The sequence below is a fragment of the Rana temporaria genome, chromosome 7, assembly GCF_905171775.1.
Source record: "Rana temporaria chromosome 7, aRanTem1.1, whole genome shotgun sequence".
Classification (NCBI taxonomy): domain Eukaryota; kingdom Metazoa; phylum Chordata; class Amphibia; order Anura; family Ranidae; genus Rana; species Rana temporaria.
Window position 1 is genome coordinate 83,243,099 of NC_053495.1, and position 25,395 is coordinate 83,268,493.

The window sequence follows — 25,395 nt, forward strand, 5'->3', positions numbered from 1 at the left end:
GAGGTTCTTGCGTACCGAGTAGATACTGTCCATGGTAAATTTTTTGTATTCCAGGTACTTGTTCAGGTTTCTTAAATTTACTATTAGGCGTTATTTTTTTTCCGATGGCTTGCGAACAAATACGTGGGAATAGAATCCCTGGCATTGTTCTTTTGGTACTGGTACCACCACCTGCTGTTCTACCAATTCCTGGATACCCTCCAGGAGGGCAGATTTTTTTAGGGCATCCCTGGGAGGACGTGTAAGAATGATCATAGAGGGGGGTTATGCAGAGAATTCCAGACGATAACCTTCTCGTAAGATTCGGCAGATGTAAGTGCAGTCCGAAATCTTTCCCCACTGAGAACAAATTGGGACAGCCGTCCCCCCACTCTGATCTTGGCGTCACTTAGTCTCTTTGGCGCCAACTTTGGGGGAGAGGAACAGTACATTGTTCTTTTGCTTTCCCCTACCATAACCCCACAGTTTGTTAGGTTCCTTTTTGGTTCTATGCTTAAATTGGCTTCCAAGGCAGCCCTTGTGAGATGGAGCTCCTCCTCACAATCAGGAAACACATTGCCACCAATTTTCCTCCCTTTAAGAGGCGGTCCCTCAGGTCCCTGGTCAGTCATCCCAGAGAACCAAAGGCCGGAATCTGAAACGATATAGAACAACACAACCCCACAAGGTTAGACATTTTAGGGTGGGATCGTGCTGCCTTGGAGGACTATTGGAAACTAAATCTGCTTTCCCCCCAGTCTTCCAAGTCAGCCCTTAAGAGGATAACCAAGAACTCACCAGATCTAGGGTGGGACAATGGCTTGGAGGACTTTCCTACCAAAAGCCTGGTCCTGGCTGGAAATCAGATCCAGTCTAATGCTGAACGAAGGTCGAGAATCTTGTCCAGGTTGCTGCCCTGCAAATTTGTCTGGAGTTGCTCCTACCCTTTCTGCCCATGAGGCTGCTGAAGCTCTTGTAGAATGAGCTTTAAGTTCTTTTGGTGGTGTTTTTCCATAACACTGTAACCTTCTAGAATAGCTGCCTTGATCCATCTGGCAATTGTCTTTTTGGATGCTTGTTTGCCCTTCAGTTGGCCAGCGTACAATCTAAATAAAGCATAAAGCATCTGCTGTTCTGAATTCATTGGTAACTTCTAAATAGTGAAGTAAACACCTTCTGACATCCAGGAAACTTAATTCTTGTTCTTTGCTGTTTTTGGTGAACTGCAAAATGAAGGTAAAACTATATCCTATGATTTATGAAAAGTTGATGTCACTTTTGGAGTAAATCCCAGATCTGTTTGAAGGACTATTCGATCGTCCTAGATCTTCAAAAAAAAGGTTCTTAAACAGATAAAGCTTGTATTTCTCCTATTCTACGTGCCGTTGTGATGGCTATGAGAAACAGAGGTCTCTAGAGTCAATCTTAAAGACGTCTCTTGCAGTGGCTCGAAGGGAGGTTTGATGATCCCCCTCGGCACCACTGATAAATCCCATGTGAGACATTTTTGTATCTTGGACTTTTTGTATTTCGCCAATGCCCTGCAAAAACGAGACCAAGGGGTTCTCTTGTAGTGTCCTTTCCAGATACACAGACAGCGCTGCAATCTGAACTTTGTGTACTGAGCACTAGCACTTTATCAGCGCCTTGCTGTAAAAACTCAAGGATAGTATGTGTATCCATTTTCTGTCTTTGGTTTTCAGTGCATCAACTGTTATTTTTTCCAGATCTTTTTGTAAATGGCTCTGGTGTTTGGCTTCCTGGCGCTCAGAAGAGTTGCCACTACCTTCTCCGAGAGTCCTTTTGATCTCAAGAGGTCCTCCTCAGTAACCAGGCCGCCCATTTTAAATTTTCCTGTTTTAGGCCTGTCAGTGGACCCTGACACATTAGGTCTGCCCTGTGAGGTAGAAGCCACGGCTCTTATGCAGAAAGACAGAGTTGAGAACCAGGCTCTTGGGCCAGTATGGTACAATTAGTATACGTTTTGTCTGTTCCTGTAGAAACTTCTTTACCACCCGTGGAATCAGATGCACGGAGGGAAGGCATAGCATATTTTGATGTTCCATGGGTTCTGGAGAGCGTCTATTACAAGAGGTTGGTCTTGCTGGTTTAGCGAGAAGAAACGCTTCACCTGAGCATTCTTCAGAGAGGCAAACAGATCTATGCTTGGGACTCCCCAGCGGGCTGTAATTTCCTTGAACACCTCCGGGTGTAATACCCATTCCTCTTGGGAGATCTCCTGGCGGCTGAGAAAGTCCACTACTTGGTTGTCTTTCCCTTTTAGATGGACTGCCCCAAGTGACAGCAGGTTCCCTTCTGCCCATCGGGATATCCGATTGGAGATGTGGCTTAGAGATGGGATTCTTGTGCCCCCTTGCTTGTTTACATAAGCCACTGCTGTGGCGTTGTCTGAGTGTATCAGGATGTGACAACTTCTCAGTTGGTTCTGAACAAATTCTATGGCCTTGGCTATCGCCATGAGTTTGAGGATGCTTTGGCTTCCTCCGGGGACCATCTACCCTGAGCAGGTTGCCCTGCTAGGTGAGCTCCCCAACTGCTTGCGTCTGTGGTCAATTTCTGGGAGATCGGAAATGACCAAGCCAGGTTAGGTTTGGGTGGACCCTGCACCACCATAGTGACTTCTTTACCGATGTTGGGAGTCATACCGACTTGTCCAGATCTCCTCTGTTTTGAAGCGGCCTCAGATGAAACTTTTCCCACTGGACTGCTGGTATTGATGATGTCATCAGACCCAGAAACGACATCAGCTCTCTGATGGTTATCGGTAGGTTGTTCTGTATATAACTCACTCTCTTGATGAGATTTTGGATTTTCTCCTCTGGAAGAGATGTTTTCTGCTCTCTGGAGCCGATACCCCAGGAACCGAACGTTCTGGGTGGGACAGAGGTTTGATTTTTTCCAAGTTTAGAATCCACCCCAGCGACTTCAACCACAGTTGTGCTTCGTTGAGGTCGTTGAACAGTAGATCGTCTAGATATGATATTACGGTAATCTTCTTCAACCTTAGAGGAGCCAGAACCTCTGCCAACACCTTGGTAAATATCCTCGATGACGAGGACAACCAGAAAAGGAAGAGCTCTGCTCTGGAAGTGGTATTACTTTCCTTCTATCTCTACTGCTAACCTTATATCTCTGGGATTCTTTTCTGATGGGAATGTGAAGATGTGTCCCTGAGATCCAAGGTCGCCATGAATGTTGCAGAATGTTTTTGACTGAAAATATGGACTCCATTCGGAATTTTTTATATTGAATCGCTTGATTCAAGGGTTTGAGATTCAGTATCAATCTAAACTTCCCAGGTGGTTTCTTGATGACGAAAACATGAGTGAAAACCCTTTCCTTTTTCCTTCTCTGGAACTGGGATAAGGACATTTTGGTCCACCATCTCCCCTAGTAACAACAGAGGAAGAGCTTTGGCTTTTTCTGAGTCTCTGGGAAGTTTCGTTAATAGGAATCTCTCTCTGGAGGATGGCAATTGAATTCTAGGGAGTAGCCCTTTGTGATAATTTCTAAAATAAATTGATTGGCTGTTGTCTTCTGCCACTGAGGTAGGAAGGTAGCCAGTCGTCCCCCTACTGGCACTTGGTTGTCACCGTTTGGTGGTTTGGTTAGCAGCGCCAAAGAGTGGATTACTGTCACGATCGCTATCGTGCCAAACAGACAGCGAGACGTGGTCACGCCCCAAGTGGCTCTGGGTGGGATTGAACCCAGGACTTCTCCTTCACTGCTCCAGGTCTTTGCCTCTGAGCCACTCCTCAAGTTCATATTCTGCTTGCGGTCCATCAAAGCCTGGTTCTGAACTATGTGCCGATTGCCTGTCTTTGAATCTCCCTGCAATCTGCACCTGTTTATCCTGGTCCAGCTGAGGCAGGTTTCCTAATCAACCAGGGTATAAAGCCCTGCCTCACTATGAGGCAGGTGTCAGTTCATTGTACTCTGCTTGTCCTGTCTGTGCCAACGGTTCCTGTGTTCCTGTGATTGTCTTCAGCTACAAGACTGACCCCGGCTTCTGACCCTTTGGCTTACGTACCCTGGATTGCTGCTGTCTCCTGCCCTCTGACCCCGGCTTGTACTTTTGGACTTTCCGTGTCTTCTCCATCCCTTGACCCACGGCTTGTGCTCCGGACTTGTTTTTGGTTCCTGTCTGCAACCCTGAACTTTCCGTCAGTAGTTACCTGACTCTCTCTGGAATCCTGGACCACGGCTATACTTCGGCTATCCTTGGCAAATCCCTATCAAGCCCCCGTGCACAGACTCACAGCCCAGGTAGTGTCTTACCTTATTACTGTGGGCTGTGTGTATTTGTAAGGGTGAGCATACAAACCTGCAAAATGGACTCCACTCAAGGTAAGCCTTTAAAATTACTCTTTGGTTTTCCTTTGACCCATCCAGTTTTTCTTAGGGTACTCTTCTTTCCTTCTTGGGGACGATCTCTTCGTCCACAAAAAAAACTTTTTTGTGGAAATTTGCATTTTTCAGCAGGAAAGGTCTTATCTGCTGTTCTTTCCAGGGCCTCGTCTAGGCCTGAACCAAAAAAAAAAAAAATATCGCCTGTGAATGGTAGATTGCACAATCTTGTTTTGGATGTAGCATCACCTGTCCAGGCTTTCATCCAAATCGTACGTCTTGCTGCGATAGCTAGTCCACCTGACCTTGCTGCCAGTTTAACAAACTCTGCGGATGCATCCGCAATGTAACCGACTGCCTTGGAGAGCACTGGAAGAGTTTTCAGAATCTCCTCTCTAGGTGTCCTATTTTTTTTATATGATCGTGTAACTGGGATAACCAAAATTCCAGATTTCTTGCCACACAGGTGGTAGCTAGCGCTGGTTTTAGGCTCTTTTTAGCATATCACCCTTCTTATTCATGGCATCTTTTAAGTGTCCCATATCTTAAAAAGCTAATGAAGAATTTTTAGAGACTTTGGAAAGTGGTGCATCCAATTTCGGATTTTTGTTCCACACTTCCTTTGGATCGTCACTAAAAAGGAAATTGCTTTTTGTGACTAGCCGCAAAAAATTGGTTTCCTCTCTGGATATCTCCATTCGTTTTTCACGGTAATCGGACATCACCTGATGAACTGGGAACACTTTGGAATTTTTCTTCCTCAGACCTTGGTACATCAGGTCATGTTTGGAAGGTTGTTCTTTTTCGCCAAAGTTTCATAAAAGGCCCCAAGCAAATCATCCACATCCTCTAGCGATAATTTGTAATTGGGTCCCTTTCTTCTCCCCCTCCTCCTGTTCTGGTTCCGAGTTAATCGCTGGCCATAACGCTAGCTGCGCTGCTGCCTGCTCGCTCCCTTACTGACTCATGCGACCCTGATGAGACTTCCGATCTGGGTGAGGCTATGGGAGAGGGACTTCCATAAAGGAACTGTTGGAGGTTTATAAAAAAAATTGAGATCCTTAAAAAGGTGTTAGCCATCTCATCTCTTACGGATCCAAAATCTTTTGCATACACCTTGTCTGATTGTTTAACCAGCATGTCAATGCAAACTTGGCATAGCGGTTCTGTGTACTCCACGCTAAATTGTTAGCACATTTCGCACACCGCTTTTTGGGATTGGGCTTTGGGTGGTTTCACCTGCCAAAAGAAAGACTACAGGGGCCCCATGGCGGTGAGACTTCAGCACACTCCACCATACAATACTACAGTGCACACCCAGTGACCCTAGTACCCCTGTAAGCCCCAGCTAAGCTAGTGACCACCACCATCTAGCTGCTGTCCCTTCAATACAGATACAAAGGTCACCCACTGGTGCCTACCTGTATCCTGCTGGTGCTTTCGCCTCCTGGAGCCTGGGCCGATGGAATCTCATCCGTGCTGTATCCTGCATCCACGCTGATAGCACCAGCCGGACGTTTGAATTTCCAGTGCCTTTAAGGGGAAGGGCCAGCTCCCCGGCGCACGCCAATGACGTCATCCTGCCCCGGAAGCGATGCACTGCATCTTCCGAGTCAAGCAGCATTAGCTGCGGGTACACGCCCCCTCACTAAAGCCGCCAAGGGGGACGATGAAACGGTGCCTTTCTCCACGCCTGGGCACAGAGGAAAAACAAAACCGGGACACCTCCTGCCCACTGCTTAAAGAGGGTTGCCCATGGCCATATGCCGACCTCCTCCATGCCAATACACGGCTCCGGTGAGTCCACTGACCCCCTGCCGCTCCACTGCTCCGTCTGCGTAACACTGTCTCCTGCAGCTCGTATACACAAAAAAGTGCTGCCCCAGCTGGACCCCTGCCCTGGTCAGCTCTCGAGAGATGCAGCCCCCCCCAGGTCCTCTGGAAACATGTCTCCTCCGGATGGGGGTAACACCAAGACTGACCAGGGACCGCCTCTTAAAGGGAGGTAAATTAGTGGCAATGTGTTTCCTGATTGTGAGGAGGAGCTCCATCTCTCAAGGGCTGACTTGGAAGACTGGGGGAAAAGTTTTCCTAAACCTATTTTTTTGGGGTTTAACTGAAATCTTTTTCTGATGAACTTGACAGGACATCGTCCAGGCCAAAAAGCAATGAACCTTGAAAGGGAAGGCCACATAGCTTACCCATAAACCGCGGTGGCGAGATGGTATACCTCCGTCCCCAGCTTCGGAGGTATACCATCTCGCCACCGCGGTTGATGGTAGTGTGGATAACACAGGGACGCCTGCTTAAGATCTCCAGGACCAGCGGAGCACCTGCACCCCGGATGCCTCAGCGGATGAAACAAAGTACAGATAAACCCATGTTTTACATATCCTTGTGAGTGACACCTTTATATGAATTGTCTGTTTTTACCTATTAAAAACAAGATTACTACGCTTAGAGGGCGCTGCTTTTTGTCCTTTTGTACAGCAAGTCGACTGCTTCACACCGCCTTGCTCTCCACGCTGTCTCCCGGCGTTTCCTAGCACTTCCGGGTTCCACTGTCTGTGGCGCCGCGCACTTCCTGTGATCCGGCTGTGTTCAGAACAAGTCTTGGAGATCAGTGCTTCCTCCATAGGAAAACCCGGAAGTGCAGAGAGTGGCTTAATGGCAGCGTTTTTGAAATACAGCAATGGCGAGCACTACCTGCGGCCAGAGCGCTGGTGCACGCTTGGGGAGACCTGTGAGGACAAAGCTTACAGGTTAGTTCAGCCCTCCCTAAAACTGGTCTCAACAGGGGTACTATATTAGACCCTCCCCGGTCCTTTAGGTCTTTAAAGCAAAACAAACATGTCGCTGTGTTCAGGAGAAACACAATCAATACTGGGGATCAAAAGGAAGGGTGGGGACTTATAACAAGCTGTCAATTGATTGTGTTTCCTGTAGGGAGGAGCCCTCATCTCTCAGGTGTGCCATCCTGAAAGGTGATAGGAGAAATCACACTTTACAGACACCTCTGCTCCTAAATATTTTGGCATTGGTTATCCTTAAGTTTTTACAGCCTCAGCTAAAACTAAACGCAGAGGAGTCTTAATAGAATTCCACCGGACTACACCTTTCTCCCTTTTAACAAGATCAAAGATCCAGAAGGCCACCTTTGCGATATCCCCATCACTGTAGTTTCCTATTATGCCCCTAATAGATCAACATAATTTCTCTCCCATTTATTGCAAGTTATAGACTCACATAAAATAGGCATGCTTTTAATATGTGGAGATTCAAACCAAATGCTTTATCCTTATCTAGATAAATCCCCAACTCCAATCACATCTAATCCCCAACTCCAATCACATCTAACCCCCAATGTAGAGTTTTTCAGAGACTCCAACAACACTCGCTGGTTGACTCCTGGCGGGAATCTAATCCCGCAAAACGTCACTTCTCATTTTATTCCCATCCCCATAGATCATTCTCCAGATTTTGACCATATTCTAATCTCTTTATGTATGACGCCAGAACTTATCACCTCAATTATCAAACCCTTTACGTGGATGGATCATTGCGCTATTATATCTACTTTAACTCTTTAATCCCAAAGGCACACGACCCTACATGGTAGATCTGCACGATTAATTCTTCGTTGCAATTCTTGACACAGGGTTTCACGATCTTTGACATGAAAATAATTTTCTCTCTGCACTTTGGTATGCAAAGAATTTCCTCTCTACTCTCAGCCAAAAGTCAGAGTCTGGGCAATCTGCCAAGTTTTGAAAACATTCTTTATCAGTGGAAAGTGAAGTCTAAACATTGTATCACAAAGGAATAAACTTCTGTATGTAAATTAGGGAACGTTTAACCACCAAACCTTTTTCTGACAGCTCTTTTCAAGTTAAAATCATTATTTTTTTTGCTAGAAAATTACTTGGAACCCCCAAAAACATTATGTATTATTTTAGTACAGACCCTACAGAATAAAATGGCGATTGTTGCAATATTTTATGTTGCACTGTATCTGCGCAGCAGTCTTTTTAAATGCAATATTTTTGGTAAAAATTACTTTAATGAATTAAAAAAAAACTAGCCAGTAAAGTTAGCCCATTTTTTTTGTATAAATGTAAAGGATTTTACGCCGTGAGAATCGTGATCTTCATTCTAAGCAAAAAAATTGTGATTCTCATTTTGGCCAGACTCGTGCAGCTCTACTACATGGCATATTAATGACGCATCTCCATCTCACCCTTCAAACTCCTTAGATATAGAAATGGCTCTAAAAGAATTCCTGGGTAATAAAACTCCTGATATATCCCCATTAACATTATGGGAAGCACACAAACCGGTTCTTTAGAGGGGTTTGCCTACGACAAGCATCGCACCACAAAAATAAAACATAAATTAGAAACCATGCTAACTTCCAATCTAACCCAACCCCATTGACAAAGTCAAAGCTTGATAAAGCTAGTTTAAATCTTGATCTTTTTCTATCAGACTCAGACAAATCACTACATAAATCAAAACAAATTCTATTTTAATTCTAATACACCAGGAACCATCCTCGCACGTGCTCTCAAAAAATTAAACAATCCTTTTAAACCTATTCGAATGAAAACTTCCCAAGATTGCTACACTAGTAACCCCATAAGGATTCTCCAAACCTTCCATAAACACCTTACCTCTCTATTAAAAAAAAGGACCTTTTTTTTTTTTTTTTTAAATTCTTTATTTTTCATTTTTCCTTATTTCACAATTCCACAAAAACAGGGACATTACCATGTCACAAAATAAAAGCCAACAGTCAAGCAGCTATACATTATACTTGTTCCTGACCTATCTCTGACCCTAATTGCTACTAACTAAATAAACTACCATATAGATCCAGAGCCAATTACCCGCTTTTCTTATTTCCTATTCCCCCAAAACATTTGACATGTCCTCTCCCCGTTTGAGGTAGTGAAAATCCCCATCTCCCCCCTCCCACCCCATCATCCGGGCCCTTGTCCAAAACCTTCCCGAGCCCAAAAAAAAAAAAAACCCTCCAATTCCTCCTCCTCCACCCCTCCCCTCCCTCAATCCCCCCTACTCTCACCTACTCCCCTCGTTCCCTATACCCATCATAGGGAGTCCATATCTCCCTAAACCTCTCCTCCTGTTCCCTCAGAGCCATCGTGAGATTCTCCATACATTGGATTTCCCTAATTTTTTCGTGCCATTGTGGTCTACTTGGTGAGCATGTGCGCTTCCATAAGGCTGGAATGCATGCTCTAGCTGTTATTAGCAGATGTCTTACCAAGGATTTTTTATAATTTACTACTGATATCGGAATATCTAACAGTAGGTAGACCGCTGGGTTCTCTCCAAGAGACATTTCAGTTATCTCTTCTATTTCCTCTGAAACCATCTTCCAGAAATCTTTCACTCCTTCACAATTCCAGAAGATATGTAACAGAGTTCCCTCTTCTTTTAGACATCGCCAACAAAGATTTGACGTTTGTGGGAAGATTTGATTTAAAACTTCTGGAGTCCTATACCACCTGCTCAGAATCTTATATCCTCCTTCCTGGTACTTAGATGCTAGGGAGGCTTTATGATTAAATTCAAAGATTTTTTTCCTCTGGTTCTCTGTAAAAGTTACCCCTAGGTCTCTCTCCCAGGTATGTATAAAGCCTATTTCTTGTGGAGCTTTAAATTCATTAACCAGGGAGTAAAACAGTGACAACGAATGTCTGACCGCTTCTCCCTTGAGACACAGTTTCTCGAATTCCGACAGTCTTACCCTCACCGTTGTCTGACCCTGTATTGATTCGCAGGAAACCCCTTAACTGTCTTCTCCTATATGGCTCTGCTAGTTCGCTTTCTATTTCCTCCCATGTCATTACCCGGTTTTCCTTCTGGAAGTGAATCGGTCTAGTTTTGCCTTGTCTTTTTAAGTTCCCAAACCCTGGGTCATTCAGACCTGGCATAAATGCCAGGTTTCCCAGGACTGGAGTCAGAGGATTTGCTTCTGTTTCATCATTTGATTTTCTAAATACTTTTTTCACCACCCTGATTGTTGTCCCTATCGTTGGATGCTTTTTAACTGCTTGTGGTAAAATGGTTCTAGAAAGCCAAATTAGTCCTTCCAATGGTAATTCTATCATTGCCTGTTCTAAGAGGATCCATGGTTTAACTTTCGGGGTAACGCACCAATCCAACGCTCTTGACAAATGCACAGCCTCGTAGTATGCGAGTGGGTCTGGAAAACAAACGCCCCCTTTTTCCTTTGGTAAGGTTAAAATATCTCTCCTGACTGGCTGGTTTCCCTGCCCAAATAAATCCCGCAAACTTCGCTCTGATCTCTTTCAAAAATCCTTGAGGTATGCTAGTAGGGAGTGTCTGTAATAGATATAATAACCTCGGCATTGCATTCATCTTTATGATATTGACCCTACCGAACCAGGTAAAAACCTCTCTATCCCATTTCTGTAGGTCACGTTTTATTTGCCTCGTCAACGGTGCTAAATTTAGTTCTAAGATTCTGTTTAATTTCTTCGGGATTTTAGTCCCCAGATATCCAATATGTGAATTTGTCCATTTGAATGGGAAAAAAGAGGCTAATTGTCGTTGTTGTACCATGTTCATCTCCACCCCCATTGCCTCCGACTTGTCATAGTTTACTTTAAAGTTTGAAAGCTCGCCATATCTAGCAATCTCGGCCAACAATGGGGGAAGAGATAAAGTAGGTTCCGTAAGAGAAAACATCAAATCATCAGCAAAAGCTGCCAGTTTATAAACTCCCCCCTTTACACAAATACCTCTGATGTCGGTATTCTGTCTTATTGTCCTTAAAAAGGGTTCAAGTGTCAAAATAAAAATAATTGGTGACAGAGGGCAACCTTGCCGCGTCCCATTCCGTATCTCAAAGGGTTCCGACATAATCTCGTTAATCTTTATTCTAGCTTTCGGCTGTGAATATAGGCTCATAACCCATCTTTGCATCCCCTCCCCCAAACCAATATATTTTATGATTGATTTTAAAAACTTCCAATCCACCCTATCAAACGCTTTTTCGGCGTCAGTTGATACGAGAACTAGAGCTTTCTTAAGTACCTGGGAGAGATGGATCGCATTAATCACCCGCTGCGTATTTTCCCTGCCTTCCCTTCCTGGGGTAAATCCCACCTGGTCTTGGTGTATCAAATCAGGGATATATGGTAATATTCTATTTGCTAGGATTTTTGTAAAGATCTTCAAGTCAACGTTTAGTAGCGATATAGGGCGATAATTCGAGCATAATGTTAAATCCTTTCCCTCCTTAGGTATAACCGCTATATGTGCCATAAGGGCTTCCTCCGGTATCCCCTGTCCTTCTCTTATCGCATTATATGCCTTTAAAAATCTTGGCATCAGTTTTTCTGCGTAGGTCTTATAGTAAAAGAGGGTAAACCCGTCGGGGCCGGGAGCTTTACCTGGTTTAAGCAATTTAAGGGTGTTTATAAATTCCTCAGCTGTAATCGGCCCTTCCATGCTTCTCCCAATTTCCTCTGCTAATTTCGGCATTCCTGACTTCTCTATGTATTCCTTTATCTTCTCCTCCTGCCCACTAGTCTTTCCTGTGTCCCGCTCTTCTTTTAGTTGGTATAGATTCGTATAGTAGTTTTTAAATACTTTTGCAATTTCTTGTAAAGATTTCACTATCCTATCCCCTGTTGTTTTGATACCTTCTATACGATTTTGGGTCCTTGTTTCTCTTAATGCCCTCGCTAGCATCCTACTAGGCTTATTACCATATTCGTAGAAGGCTTGTTTACATCTTCTTAATGAGGCTTTTGCATTGTCTGTTAATAACAGGTTCAATTTATCCCGCGCCTGCCTCAACTTCTCCTCAATCTGAATTGCCAGCGATTTTTTATGTACCTTTTCCAATTTTCGAATTTCTCTCAGTATTGTTTCCATCCGTATCCCTATCCTACGTTTCCGTCGTGTTCCCATTGAAATTAAAATCCCTCTCATGAAACATTTATGTGTTTCCCAGATGCAACTTGGGGAAACCTCTCCTACCTCATTGTCAGAAAAGAACCCCTCCATTTCCTGGACCATCTTTCCCTCATACTCTGGGTCTTTCAAGAGAGATTCGTTTATTTTCCAGTGCCACTCGCGGACTACGGGTTCTCCCCATTCCAGTATGCAATTTGTCGGTGAGTGATCAGAGATTGTAAATGATCCAATGGAGGCCTCCACTATATTCTGTAAAAAGTTTTGTGATACAAATATATAGTCTATTCGCGAGTATGTTTTATGTTTGGCTGAAAAAAAAGTGTAATCCCTCTCATGGGTATGCCTGGTCCTCCAGCTATCTACCACCTGTATCTCCTGTAGCAAGCTCTTTACTTTACTTAATTTACTATATGATATATGCGATGCTCCCTTGGATGTGTCTAGGATAGGATCTAGGGCCAAATTCAAATCCCCTGCCAGTATGATTATGCCTTCTGCATTCAGCTGTACCAAATTAATGTATTTCTCCAACGCTGCAATCTGTCCTTCATTAGGCAAATAAACGTTAACCATAGTTACTTTCTGGTCGTTTAAATAGCCTTTTACTATAAGTAGACGCCCTTCCTCGTCCTGAATTACATTTGTTTCTTTCCATGAAATCGTCTTTGATAACATGATTGCAACCCCCTTTGTCTTTGTTGTCGATGAGGAACTCTGGTATACAGTTGGAAATCTATGATTACCCAGTTTTGGACTTTTATTTTTCTTAAAATGGGTCTCTTGGAGAAAAACGATATGTGTCTTTAGTCTCCATAATTCTGCTAACAATTTGGATCTCTTCTCAGGGTTGTTTAACCCTTTCACATTATAAGAAATCAGATTAATCCTTGCCATTTTAGGGTCTCAATCACGTGACTCCTTGGGGAGCTAGTAGAGGTACTAGAGGTACCCAATGGGTAGATAAAGGGCGGAGGGCCGGAGAGTCCCCCCACAGAGAGGGAGGGAGAAAAGAGGGAGGCAATAAGGGCGAAAAGGGGGAAAGAAGAGAAAAAAAAAAAAAAAGAAAGAAAAAAAAAAAAAAAAAAAAAAATCTTAGTCCTCCAATCCGGTTGATCCCCTAGGATCCCAGAGAGGACAAAAACAAACACCAAACAAAAAAAAAAAAATATTAAGCGTCTCCGACTTCCCTCCACACGGAGGAGAGGCGCTTTAGTGGGCTAAGGTGTGTGAGCACCAAGGAGAGTCACGCCTTAATATAAGTCCGGGTGCGCCTCCCTGAATTAACCCTTTAAATCCCTTTCCCCTCCCCCCCCAGTTCTTGTCGGATATCAAATATGCACATGTAGTGGGATACCCCCCCCTCCATATAGACCTTAAAACTTAAACGTATTCAAACATATAAATATATTAACATATATAAACCTATTTAGACATAAAAATCTCTGTCTGTCTAACCCATTAGAGGTCCATTTTTTAACCCCATTGATCAAATTACTGCGGGCATCCTTCTAAACTCCCCCCTCCCGGCTCTCTCTCTTCAACCTCTTTGATCTATTAACATATTTACTCCTTATATTTTACTCCCCCCATCTTTTCATATCCCAACTCTTCCTTGTTCCTTCTTCCAATTTTCCTATTAGGTCTTCTTATTAGGCCCCCGTTATCTCCAGACCCCGCTCTTACCCTCCCTACCTCCCCCTATACCGTCTACCCTTACCCCTCCCCCCCTCCCGTGTCCCACTTCTAGATAGGTGTCATGGCCTGTTTGACCTTTAGTGTTTCTCAATGTGTCAATGTATCAGCAATTTATTGTGACCCCTCTAACCCCCCCTAACCCTCTTATCTGTGTCCCCAAAAATATTACAATACTAACAATACCATCAAATATTTTCCAAAACAAAAAGCAAAAAAAAAAAAAAAGGGGAAATCCTCCCCACCCTTTTCCCTTCTTTGGATTCTCAGCTTACCCACACCCCTAATTCCCCTTAGTGGTACACCCTTTATGCCTTTTACCCCCCCCCATCCCTCCCCCCTCCCTAATATAAATTTTTATGTGTCTTATCTGATATCTTCCCTGATCCTTGAATCAAGCGGATCTAGAGGATCTAGTGACATAGTGACTTAGTGAGGCCCCGCCCCCCCCCCACACATACCCCCTAAAAAAAAAAAAGGACCTTTTGACCAATCTTTAGCCAAATCTTTTTCTTACAAATTAAACTCCCAACCACGACACAGGCTCAATACGATAGCCTTGAAAGCCCCATTAACCCCATTGAAATTGAAATTGCCATTAAATCCCTCAAAACAAATGCCTTGGGTCGGATGGATTTTCAGCCCTGCACTATAAGAAATTCTCCCACATCCTAATCCCCAATATTACAGAAGCATTTAATTCCATCCTCAAAAAACAATCCTTTCGTACGGAAACTCTTCCAGCAATATCGTCAATGATTTCTAAAACCCAGACTGACGACACTGCTTGTACAAACTTTAGGCCAATATCTCTATTAAATCTTGATATAAAATTGCTGGCAAAAATAATGGCTTTGCATCTGAATTCTATTATAGGTTCTTTAATAAGCAATGATCTTTATTCCTTATGGCTTTATTCCTTTACGCCAAGCAACGGATAATATAGGGCAACCTTACTAACCAAAGCAGCTAAAACAAGACAAATTCCTATGTGCCTCTTGTCGCTAGACATTAAAAAAGCATTTGATACAGTAACATGGCCCTACCTACAGTTTGCTCTTCAAAAATGGGGCTTCGGCCCTCATTTTCTCAGCTGGGTTTCATCTTTATACAACAACCCTAAGGCTTACATCAAGTATGCAGGATATAAATCCAACATGTTTGACATCAATAGGGGTACTCGTCGGGGATGTCCCCTCTCCCCACTTTTATTTGCCCTACTTATTGAACCCTTGGCCCAAGCTATTCTAACAGATTCTGCAATCAAAGGCATAGAACTAGCAGGCCACCAGCATAAGCCATGTTTATTTGCTGATATTTTAATTTTCATGTCCTCCCCCATATCACCGCTCCCAACCTTTTAAATAAATTAAATCAATTTGGCCATATATCCGTATTAGTCATAAACCTGCAAAAATCTAAGGCTTTAAATATATCTCTTTATCCCCACATGCACTACAACAATCGAAATAATCCCTCCCTTTTACATGGTCTACATCTCACCTCACTTATCTAGGTATTACCCTTACCGCCAATTTAACCGACTTACTCAGCCAACTACCCTATTACGGAAAATTACAAGTTACTTTAAGCAATGGTCCACATTACCAATATCTTGGATTGGTAAAAGGACTGCTATCACCACATACTCCCCTTATTTCTTATCTCAGGAATACTTCTATTGGCCTGACACAATTTTGTCATTTTATATTGTCCAATTCATTCAAAGCATTCCCCGATATCTGTGAAACACACGATATCCGGTGTTTTATCGATATTTACAGATCAAAAACTCCTCTCCCTATCTACAAGATACTAGTAAAGTACACGATATGACACAATTTGAACTTTTTGTAAACAAGCTCCTCACGCAAAAGAACCAAATTTTGCTGCGGTATAACCATTTAAAGAACGGTTCTAATTCTAATCCACCTTATGTTGAAAAATGGGAGAAAGATCATGGATTTCATTTAGACACATCCAATTGGTGTAAAATCTGGAATACCACCAACTCTCTGTTCGAAACAGTATGGACCCCATGGATGTCATACTCCACCCTACAGGTCTAGATAACTCTTTAATGCAACCTTGGTAACAGAAATATGTAGGGCTGAAACAACTAATCGATTATGAAATTAATCGATTAATCGGCCAGTAACATAATGGGTAGAGGTCGACCGATATGGGTTTTTCTCTGGCCGATGCCGATGCCGATATTTAGAAATCGGGGCAGCCGATGGCCGATATATGAGGCCGATTTTTGCGGCCGATATTTTGGGCCGATTTTTGGATTGGGATGCATTGTGGAGGAGGATGGATGGTGCTGGGCGTGGGTGGGAGATGCGTTGTGGAGGGGGAAAGATGGTGCTGGCTGTGCGTGGGGGATGCATTGTGGAGGGGGATGGATGGATGGTGCTGGGTGTGGGTGGGGGATGTGTTGTGGAGGGGGATAGATGGATGGTGCTGGCGGTGGATGTGTTGTGAAGGGGGATGGATGGATGCAGCTGGCCGTGGGTGGGGGATGCATTGTGAAGGGGGATGGATGGATGCAGCTGGCCGTGGGTGGGGGATGTATTGTGAAGGGGGATGGATGGATGCAGCTGGCCGTGGGTGGGGGATGCATTGTGAAGGGGGATGGATGGATGGATGGATGGAGCTGGCCGTGGGTGGGGGATGTATTGTGAAGGGGGATGGATGGAGCTGGCCGTGGGTGGGGGATGTATTGTGAAGGGGGATGGATGGATGAAGCTGGCCGTGGGTGGGGGATGCATTGTGAAGGGGGATGGATGGATGCAGCTGGCCGTGGGTGGGGGATGTATTGTGAAGGGGGATGGATGGATGGAGCTGGCCGTGGGTGGGGGATGCATTGTGAAGGGGGATGGATGGATGGAGCTGGCCGTGGGTGGGGGATGCATTGTGAAGGGGGATGGATGGATGGATGGATGGAGCTGGCCGTGGGTGGGGGATGCATTGTGAAGGGGGATGGATGGATGGAGCTGGCCGTGGGTGGGGGATGTATTGTGAAGGGGGATGGATGGATGGAGCTGGCCGTGGGTGGGGGATGCATTGTGAAGGGGGATGGATGGATGGAGCTGGCCGTGGGTGGGGGATGCATTGTGAAGGGGGATGGATGGATGGAGCTGGCCGTGGGTGGGGGATGCATTGTGAAGGGGGATGGATGGATGGAGCTGGCCGTGGGTGGGAGATGCTTTGTAGAGGGGGGTGGATGGATGGAGCTGGCCGTGGGTGGGGATGGATATATATAAAATGAGTGTGTATACAGGAGAGGGGTGTGCTCTAACATGTACACACTGTTCCCTCCAGCACTGTCCATTGGATGACACCTGTGAGCTCCCACGTGAGTTGGAGTACAATCACTAGAGAGCCGAGGCACCTATCAGAGATGATAGGAATACTGTACATTACCCCAGTCTCCAGCAGCACGAGAAATGAATCCTTCAGCCACGCTGCTGGTAGCCTGCGCGCCGGCCCCGCCCCCCTTACCTCGGCGGGCTGTAGCAGAAAGCAAACTTGTCACAAGCCTGAGCAGCTGCAGTAGTTGCTTGTCTGCGCGAAGAGATCACAAAAGCTTCCTGCATGCTGGGACGGTGGCGGGATTACTGAACATGGGCTCTAGGCTACGGCTGGAGCCGTAGCCTAGAGCCCATGTTCAGTAATCCCGCCAACGTCCCAGCATGCAGGAAGCTTTTGTGATCTCTTTGCGCAGACAACTTGTACTGCAGCTGCTCAGGCTTGTGACAAGTTTGCTTTCTGCTACAGCCCGCCGAGGTAAGGGGGGCGGGGCCGGCGCGCAGGCTACCAGCAGCGTGGCTGAAGGATTCATTTCTCGTGCTGCTGTAGGTGGAGCGGGGTTTTAGCGCGGCAGCCGAAAATCGGCCGATTTTTTTACAATAATCGGCCGATGCCGATTTCTTAAAAACGGCCAAATATCGGCCGATATATCGGCCGACCGATATATCGGTCGACCTCTAATAATGGGGTTAGCCCTTTATAGTACAAAAAGAGCAAGTCGCTACTGTAAATATGACTTTCACGGTGACAGTAAAAAATGAACCCCTTACAGTAGTGATTTGCTCTTTTTGTACTGTTAGTTTTTTTAACCCCATTATGTTACTAAACATCTCAGGCCTGGGTTTACACCTGTTTTTTGCAGAAACACTACAGTTCATTTACATGGTTTCCTATGGGACATGCATGATTTTTTCAGCTGCTGTGTATTTGGAAAGGGCAAGGACTTTTTTCTTTTTTTTTAAAGCAAAACTGTGCTATTTTGTTTTTTTGGTTCAATATACTGTACTTCAACGGAGAAGCTACAGAAAAGCATGCAATGCATTTTTGCGTCAATTTGTGTTTTTCAATCTGCCCAAAAACAAATTGACCCAAAAAAATAAAATAAAATGCAAATCGCCGCAAATTAAGGTTATTAACCGAAACAATAATCGGCCAACTAATCCATTATGAAAATAAGTTGGTTGCAGCCCTAGAAATATGTACGGTACTTTACATTAGCTATTTTATGTATTATGAATTCTTTTTATCTATAGATAGCCTGGAAAATCTGTTTATTTGTATTACTTACCATTGTAGTGGATATGATAAAAATGGTAAGTAAGATAATGAAATGCCTATTTCAATGCGCAAACACGAGCTCTATATCATATATACCTTATATATATACCTTATATATATATCCTACATATCTTATATGTATATATGTTATGGATTGCTATAGGAATAATTAAACAATCATAATTACTATACAAACCCCTTGCTCATATATGTGCTATCAGATGTGTATCATGTTCTGCAAAAAATGGGAAATCTGTCTGCAACCGAGCTGGAATTAGATCGAAAAAAAGTCCCTTCAGGAAACCGCAAAGAAGCCAGACAGACTATCAGCACAGTACCAACAAGTCACATCTGCCAATTGTCTGGAAGAAAACAATATTGCTTGAATCGGATGAACTAGATGTATAAATAGCTAATTGTTGCTTCACCCCTCGCACCATCCTGACATGAAATAGTTAAAAGCTTACAAATCAGAACGTCACAAGAATATTACATATTCATGATCATGTTTGAATATTCATTTCACAACCATATATAAATCAAGGAGCATGAAATAAAAAGGGGAAGTAATTCCACACTGCAGTTTTTTATCAGTGAGCTTACTTTGTATGTGTGCACGCAATTATTCACTTATCAGATTTGGCCAGGAAGCAGATACCAAAAGCCGGACAGTTTGGTCCGGTCCAGAACACCATCTGATTTTTCCTTTTTTCTTACTCAGTCTTCTACCTTTCTCTCTCCTTGATCTTTTTTTTTTCTCCTCTCCTCCTTTATATCATAAGAAGTGGTAATAAGATATACCTCTACTTATACCAGTATTAAATTATATTCGTTGCATATATCTATGACCCTTTTATTCATATAGGTCTATTTAACCTCACATTTTATAGTCTATTTTCACAGTAGATTACTTTCAATATATTTTTCTACTATTTTTATGATATATTACTGTTCTGTAAGGTCCAACTACTCCACCATACTATAATTTAATCTTGTACATTACCACCTGTTGTAACCATTTATTGCTCATATTGCCTATGTTTGTTTATTATTTCAAAACTTAAACAAATTTGACAGAAGATATAAATTGGGATAAAATCTTAGAAAAAAAGAACACAGAAGAGATGGGTCTGCTTTAAGAGAATATTAAATACGGGCATTAGCCAGTGCATTTGGGAAATTTGAAAGAGGGAAAAAATCCTGGATGGCTTGACTCCAATGTAAAAAATGCATACAAATCCAAAGGAGAAGGCCTTCAAAAATACAAGGCTGAGGGATCATCATCAGCATTCAGACTTTACAAATAATGCAAAGAGATATGTAAGGGTGCAATTCGGGTGGCCAAGATAGAACAAGACAGACACATAGCGGAGGAGAGCAAAAAAAATCTCAAGAAATTCTTTGAAGTATATAAACATCAATAGTGTGCAAGCTCTTGGAGGGGATAAGGGACACAAGATTTTGGTAATGAAAACTGTATCATTAGCAGTAATCAACAGGGATTCATGAAGAATCATTCTTGTCAAACCAATCTATTAACCTTCTATGAGGTGGTGAATTGTGATCTAGATAAAGTAAGGCCCGTAGATGTGGTGCATCTGGATTTTGCAAAAGCATTTGACAAAGTTCCCCATAAACGTTTACTGTACAAAGTAAAGTCAGTTGTCATGGACCATAGGGTGAGTACATGGATTAAAAACTGGCTACAAGGGTAAGTTCAGAGGGTGGTGATAAATAGGCAATACTCGGAATGGTCAGGGGTGGGAAGTGGTGTCCCCCAGGGTTCTGTGCTGGACTAATCTTGTTTAATTTGTTAAACAACCTGGACTCCATTTGCGAACGACACCAAGCCAAGCAGGGAAACAACTTCTCCGCATGATGTGTAAACCTTGCAAGAAGATCTCCAGGCATCACCCTGATATCTTTGTTTAGTTCTGGCAGTCAGCTCTCTTGTAGCAGCAGATCACAAGCAGCGGGAGGGGACGCCCCCCTCCCGCAGCTCTATTGGCCTCTCCTGTCCCTCCGGGAGACCAGGCGGCTCGTCCACCTGCTAGCCCAACATCCAAGCAAAGCTGGGATTGGCTTTGCTTGGCTGTTTTGAATAACCCGGAAGTGATGGCATGACATCACTTCCGGTTTATTGGTGTTTTGAGCACTTAAGTGCAGGGACTTGGGGAATTATTGAACCCAGATCTCTCCATAAAGGACGACTTGTCACATGCCCATTTCCGTCACAAGGGTGTTTACATTCCTTATGAAAACAATAAAAGTGATCCATGCAAAGGTGAACATCCGCTTTGGTCCTGCACCCATGCAAACCACATTTTTTCCACGCATGTGAGGTATCACCACGACCGTCATATCATGTGCAGTTATTGTATCACCACGACCCCCCTTTAAGTATAAAGTGGCAACCTGTGATGGTGTTTAACCACTTGCCTACTGTGCACATACACCCCCTTCCTGCCCAGATGAGATTTTAGCTTCCGGCACTGCGTCGCTTTAACTGACAATTGCACGGTCGTGCGACGTCGCTCCGAAACAAAATTGACGTCCTTTTTTTTCCCCACAAATAGAGCTTTCTTTTGGTGGTATTTGATCGCCTGTGCGGTTTTTATTTTTTGGGCTATAAACAAACAAAAAAAAAAAAAGCGTAAATTTTGAAAAACACAATATTTTTTACTTTTTGCTATAATATCCAATTTTTTTTAAAAATATATATTTTTTTCTCAGTTTAGGCCAATCTGTATTCTACATATTTTTGGTAAAAAAAAAAAAAAATTGCAATAACCTGGTTTGCGCAAAAGTCATATTGCCTACAAAATAGGGGACATAATGATTTTTTTTTTATTGATTTTTTTACTAGTAATGGCGGCGATCTGCGTTTTTTTCGGGACTGACATTATAGCGGAAACATCGGACACTTTTGACACATTTTTGGGACCATTCACATTTATACAGTGAACAGTGCTATAAACATGCATTGATTATTGTATAAAATGTGACTGGCAGGGAATGGGTTAACCACTAGGGGGTGGGGAAGGGGTTTAATGTGTATCCTGGGTGTGTTCTAACTGTAGGGGGAGGTCACCGATCTGTGTCTCTATGTATAAGGGACACAGATTGGTCTCCTCTCTCCCTGACAGGACGTGGAGCTCCGTGTTTACACACAGAGCTCCACGTCCCTGCTCAGTTACTGGGCAATCGCGGGTGCCCGGCGGCCATCGCAGCCGCCGGGCACGCGCACTGTTTTCCCAGTGACGGGTGCGCGCGCCCTAGAGGCTTTAAATGACAGGATGTCATATGACGTCCTGCAAGAACAATAGAGCATTCCGCCCGCCGTCAATGTGTCAAGTGGTTAAAGCATCGCCTATGGCTAGCAAAATGTATGACGTTTGTCACCTTTGCACGGGCGTGTACAACTTTAAGACATGTTTGGCATAAACGTCATACTTTAGATTTTACAAAACAATTGGGTTATGTATTGTGTTTTTTGTATTAAAATTCAAAAAGCTTATTTTCCCCCAAAAAATTGCATTTGAAAAAACGTTGCGCAAATACCATGTGACAAAAAATTGTAAAACCCACCAATTTATTCTCTAGGGCCTCTGCTTTAAAAAACATATATATATAGGGTTTGAAAATTCCAAGTAATTTTCTCACGAAAAATACTGCTCGTTACATGTGAACAAAAAGTGCCAGACAAAAGCCCTGACTTGAAGTAGTTAAAGGGTCTTCGGAGACCGGGTCATACCCAAGGCTGTGCCATGGATCTGCTCCATTAAATTTATGCAAAGGCGTGGGAAAGTACCATAAGTAGAACCTAGTGCCCAAAGGTCATATTCCAGCGGGTCCGGAGCATGGCCTTATAAAGCGATTGCTTAGAATATGCAGATTCGATAGCTGCAACAAAGAGCCCAGCTCAGCAGCACGTAGAGCAAAGTCTGGATTGAAGGGGAAAAAAAAACAAAATCTACAAAAAAGACGAATACTAGGAATGGTTAAACTTTAGAAAAAAGTAGAAAATGGACAACCATTCTACTGGCGCACACACACAAAAAAAACCACTGAAGAATATTGGTAGGACGAGGGGTTATACGTGGCTGGGCAATTTAATTAGTTTGCAGTGTTCAAATTCCTATGAGTGTGGCAATTTAACCTCAGTCATTGTTACCTGTAAACAATGAATACTGTGTCCTTTAACAAGAAAACTTATATTTTTGTTTTAGGCATGCATGACTTACAAAGATTTTGGATTTTCATTAGAGAGCAATCACACCTTGTCTTTATGGCCATATATAATCCAAACTAAAAACCAAAAGTATTCAAAGTAAAGATACTGACCAAGAGAAAAAAAAAAAAAGATTTAGGATAAAGTTTTTTTGTTCTGCAATCACTTAGAGTATAAAATATACCTGTGCACTGCCCTCAGGTGTACGCTTGTTTGCTGCTGGCTCTGCTGCAGAAGCCCGACCACCCTGTAAATCTGAAAATGAAATACAAGATACAAGACAAATACTTTAGGATCACTACATTCACACTAAATTCTAAACATTACCCAAATACAACGTTAAACCAAAATAAAGATGTTCTCTCGTAAGCTCTTTTTTGTTCTGTACACCAAGGCCCCTTTTACACATTCAGTTACGCCTGTCATTTTTTTTAGGCATACAGGAGCCGCTCTGGTGAATCGGATGAAAACGGACTCTACAGTCCGTCTTTATGCGATCCCCCATAGAGGAGAGCGGCGCTCTGGCAGGTCGGTCTCTGCACAGTGTCATCTGCCTGCTCAGCGGGGGTTAACAGACCGATCCCTGCTGCACATAGCGGAGCCCGGACACGTCCGTGTGAAAGAGCAGTTACATGGAAAAGGTATCATTGGATTACTGCAAAACAATACCTGTGATCTTTTCAGAAACAAAGTGCACTCTACAATGTTCTCATAAGCAGTTTTTTCTTCCTGCTCAATTTTCCTACTGGGCATCCCCAAGGTTTTGGGAAAAAAGGAGTGGCTCTGAATAAAAAAAAAACACTACCACCTAGGACAATACTTCTTGTCCTAGGGTAACAATGCTGCTCCTCCGCAGATACAGCACAGTGAGGGAGGGCTGTTGCCCTGGGACAAAAAGGTGCGTTTTCAGTGTAACAAAAAATATTTAAACTTTAAATCGGATGCTGAAACGCTTACTGAGCATGCAGCTTTGCCATCTTGCCTATATGAAGTTTAAGTTGCCATAACTGCAGTCTCAGGTTTTCGGGTGGCTCCTCCTATGATCCACCCTTGCATGTAGGGACTAGAGTTGCATTTCTTGACACTGCTGCATTGATAGAAAACACACAAAGAAACCAAGCCGGTGATATTACATAGGTTGGACGTTATGGACTTGTGTCTTTTTAACCTCACCTTACTATGCAACTATATTGAAAAAGTAAGTTTTCAAAACCGGTTAATACAGGTCCAGGTGACGGGGAGTGTTAAACTGTCTCCAGGCCAAGGCGGGGAGACAGCAGGGGAATATAAATGTGGGAATAAGACTTGGGGTGGGGCTGAGAGCTGGGAAACTGAACACTGCCCACATCGTCCTATTATGTTGATATAAGCTGGTATATGCCGACTCCAATAAAGCTGAAATCAAAAGGGGAACATTTAATTAAAATATGTAGTGCATGTATATTGCGCACTTAATACAATAACATGATTTTTTGTAAGTTTTTTATATGATTCATTCATTTTATATAGTCCATATGATTTATCAACAGAGTGCAATATACAGCACTTGAACTATATATTTTAATGATAGATTCCCTTTTGATTTCAGCTATATTGGAGTCCTTATGCCTTTAACCACTTGCTTACTGGGCACATAAACCCCCTTCGTTCCCAGGCGAAATTTCAGCTTACGGCACTGCGCCGCTTTAACTGACATTTGCGCAGTCGTGCGACGTGGCTCCCAAACAAAATTGACGTCCTTTTTCCCCCCACAAATAGAGCTTTATTTTGGTGGTATTTGATCACCTCTGCGGTTTTTATTTTTTGCGCAATAAACAAAAAAAGAGCGACAATTTAAAAAAAATTTTTTTTTTTTACTTGTTGCTATAATATCCCAATTTTTTTTTTTTAAATAAACTTTTTTTTTCTGTTAAGGCCGAAACGTATTTTGACGTGTTTTTGTAAAAAAAAAAAAAAAAAAAAAAAAATCGCAATAAGCGACTGGTTTGCCCGAAAGTTATAGCGCCTACAAAATAGGGGACAGAATTATGATTTTTTTTTTTATTATTTTTTTTTTTTTTACTAGTAATGGCGGCGATCTGCGATTTTTATTGGGACTGCGACGTTATGGCGGACACATCGGACACTTTTGACACAAATTTGGAGCCATTCACATTTATACAGCGAACAGTGTTTTAAAAATGCAGTAAATGTGACTGGCAGTGAAGGGGTTAACACTAGGGGGTGAGGAAGGGGTCAAATGTGTAGCCTGGGTGTGTTCTAACTGTGTGGGGGGAGGGGGGTGACTGGGGGAGGTGACCGATGCTGTGTCTCTATGTACAAGAGACACAGATCGGTCTCCTCTCCTCTGACAGCACGTGGAGCTCTGTGTTTACACACAGAGCTCCACGTCCCTGCTGTCTTACCGACGATCGCGTGTACCTAGCGGACATCGCGGCCGCCAGGTACACGCATTGGCTCCCGAGCGATGCACCAGGACAGTGTTTACCCGCTGCGCGCCCCCCAGTGGCGCGCGTGGGTAATGCTTTCAAATGACGTCCAGTTGGCACTTGAGCCGCGCTGTT

The 25,395-nt window shown here is 43.4% G+C and overlaps 1 protein-coding gene across 4 annotated transcripts in view; it reads right to left on the reverse strand.

Annotated features, from left to right (window-relative positions):
• LOC120945452 (activating transcription factor 7 interacting protein) overlaps window positions 1–25,395 on the reverse strand; it is a 278,332-nt gene that overhangs the window by 87,212 nt on the left and 165,725 nt on the right. For all 4 annotated transcript variants that reach the window (XM_040359610.1, XM_040359612.1, XM_040359608.1 and 1 more), the window contains one exon: window positions 23,016–23,086. In XM_040359610.1, the coding sequence (XP_040215544.1) occupies window positions 23,016–23,086 (71 nt within the window). The remainder of the gene's footprint in view (window positions 1–23,015; window positions 23,087–25,395) is intronic.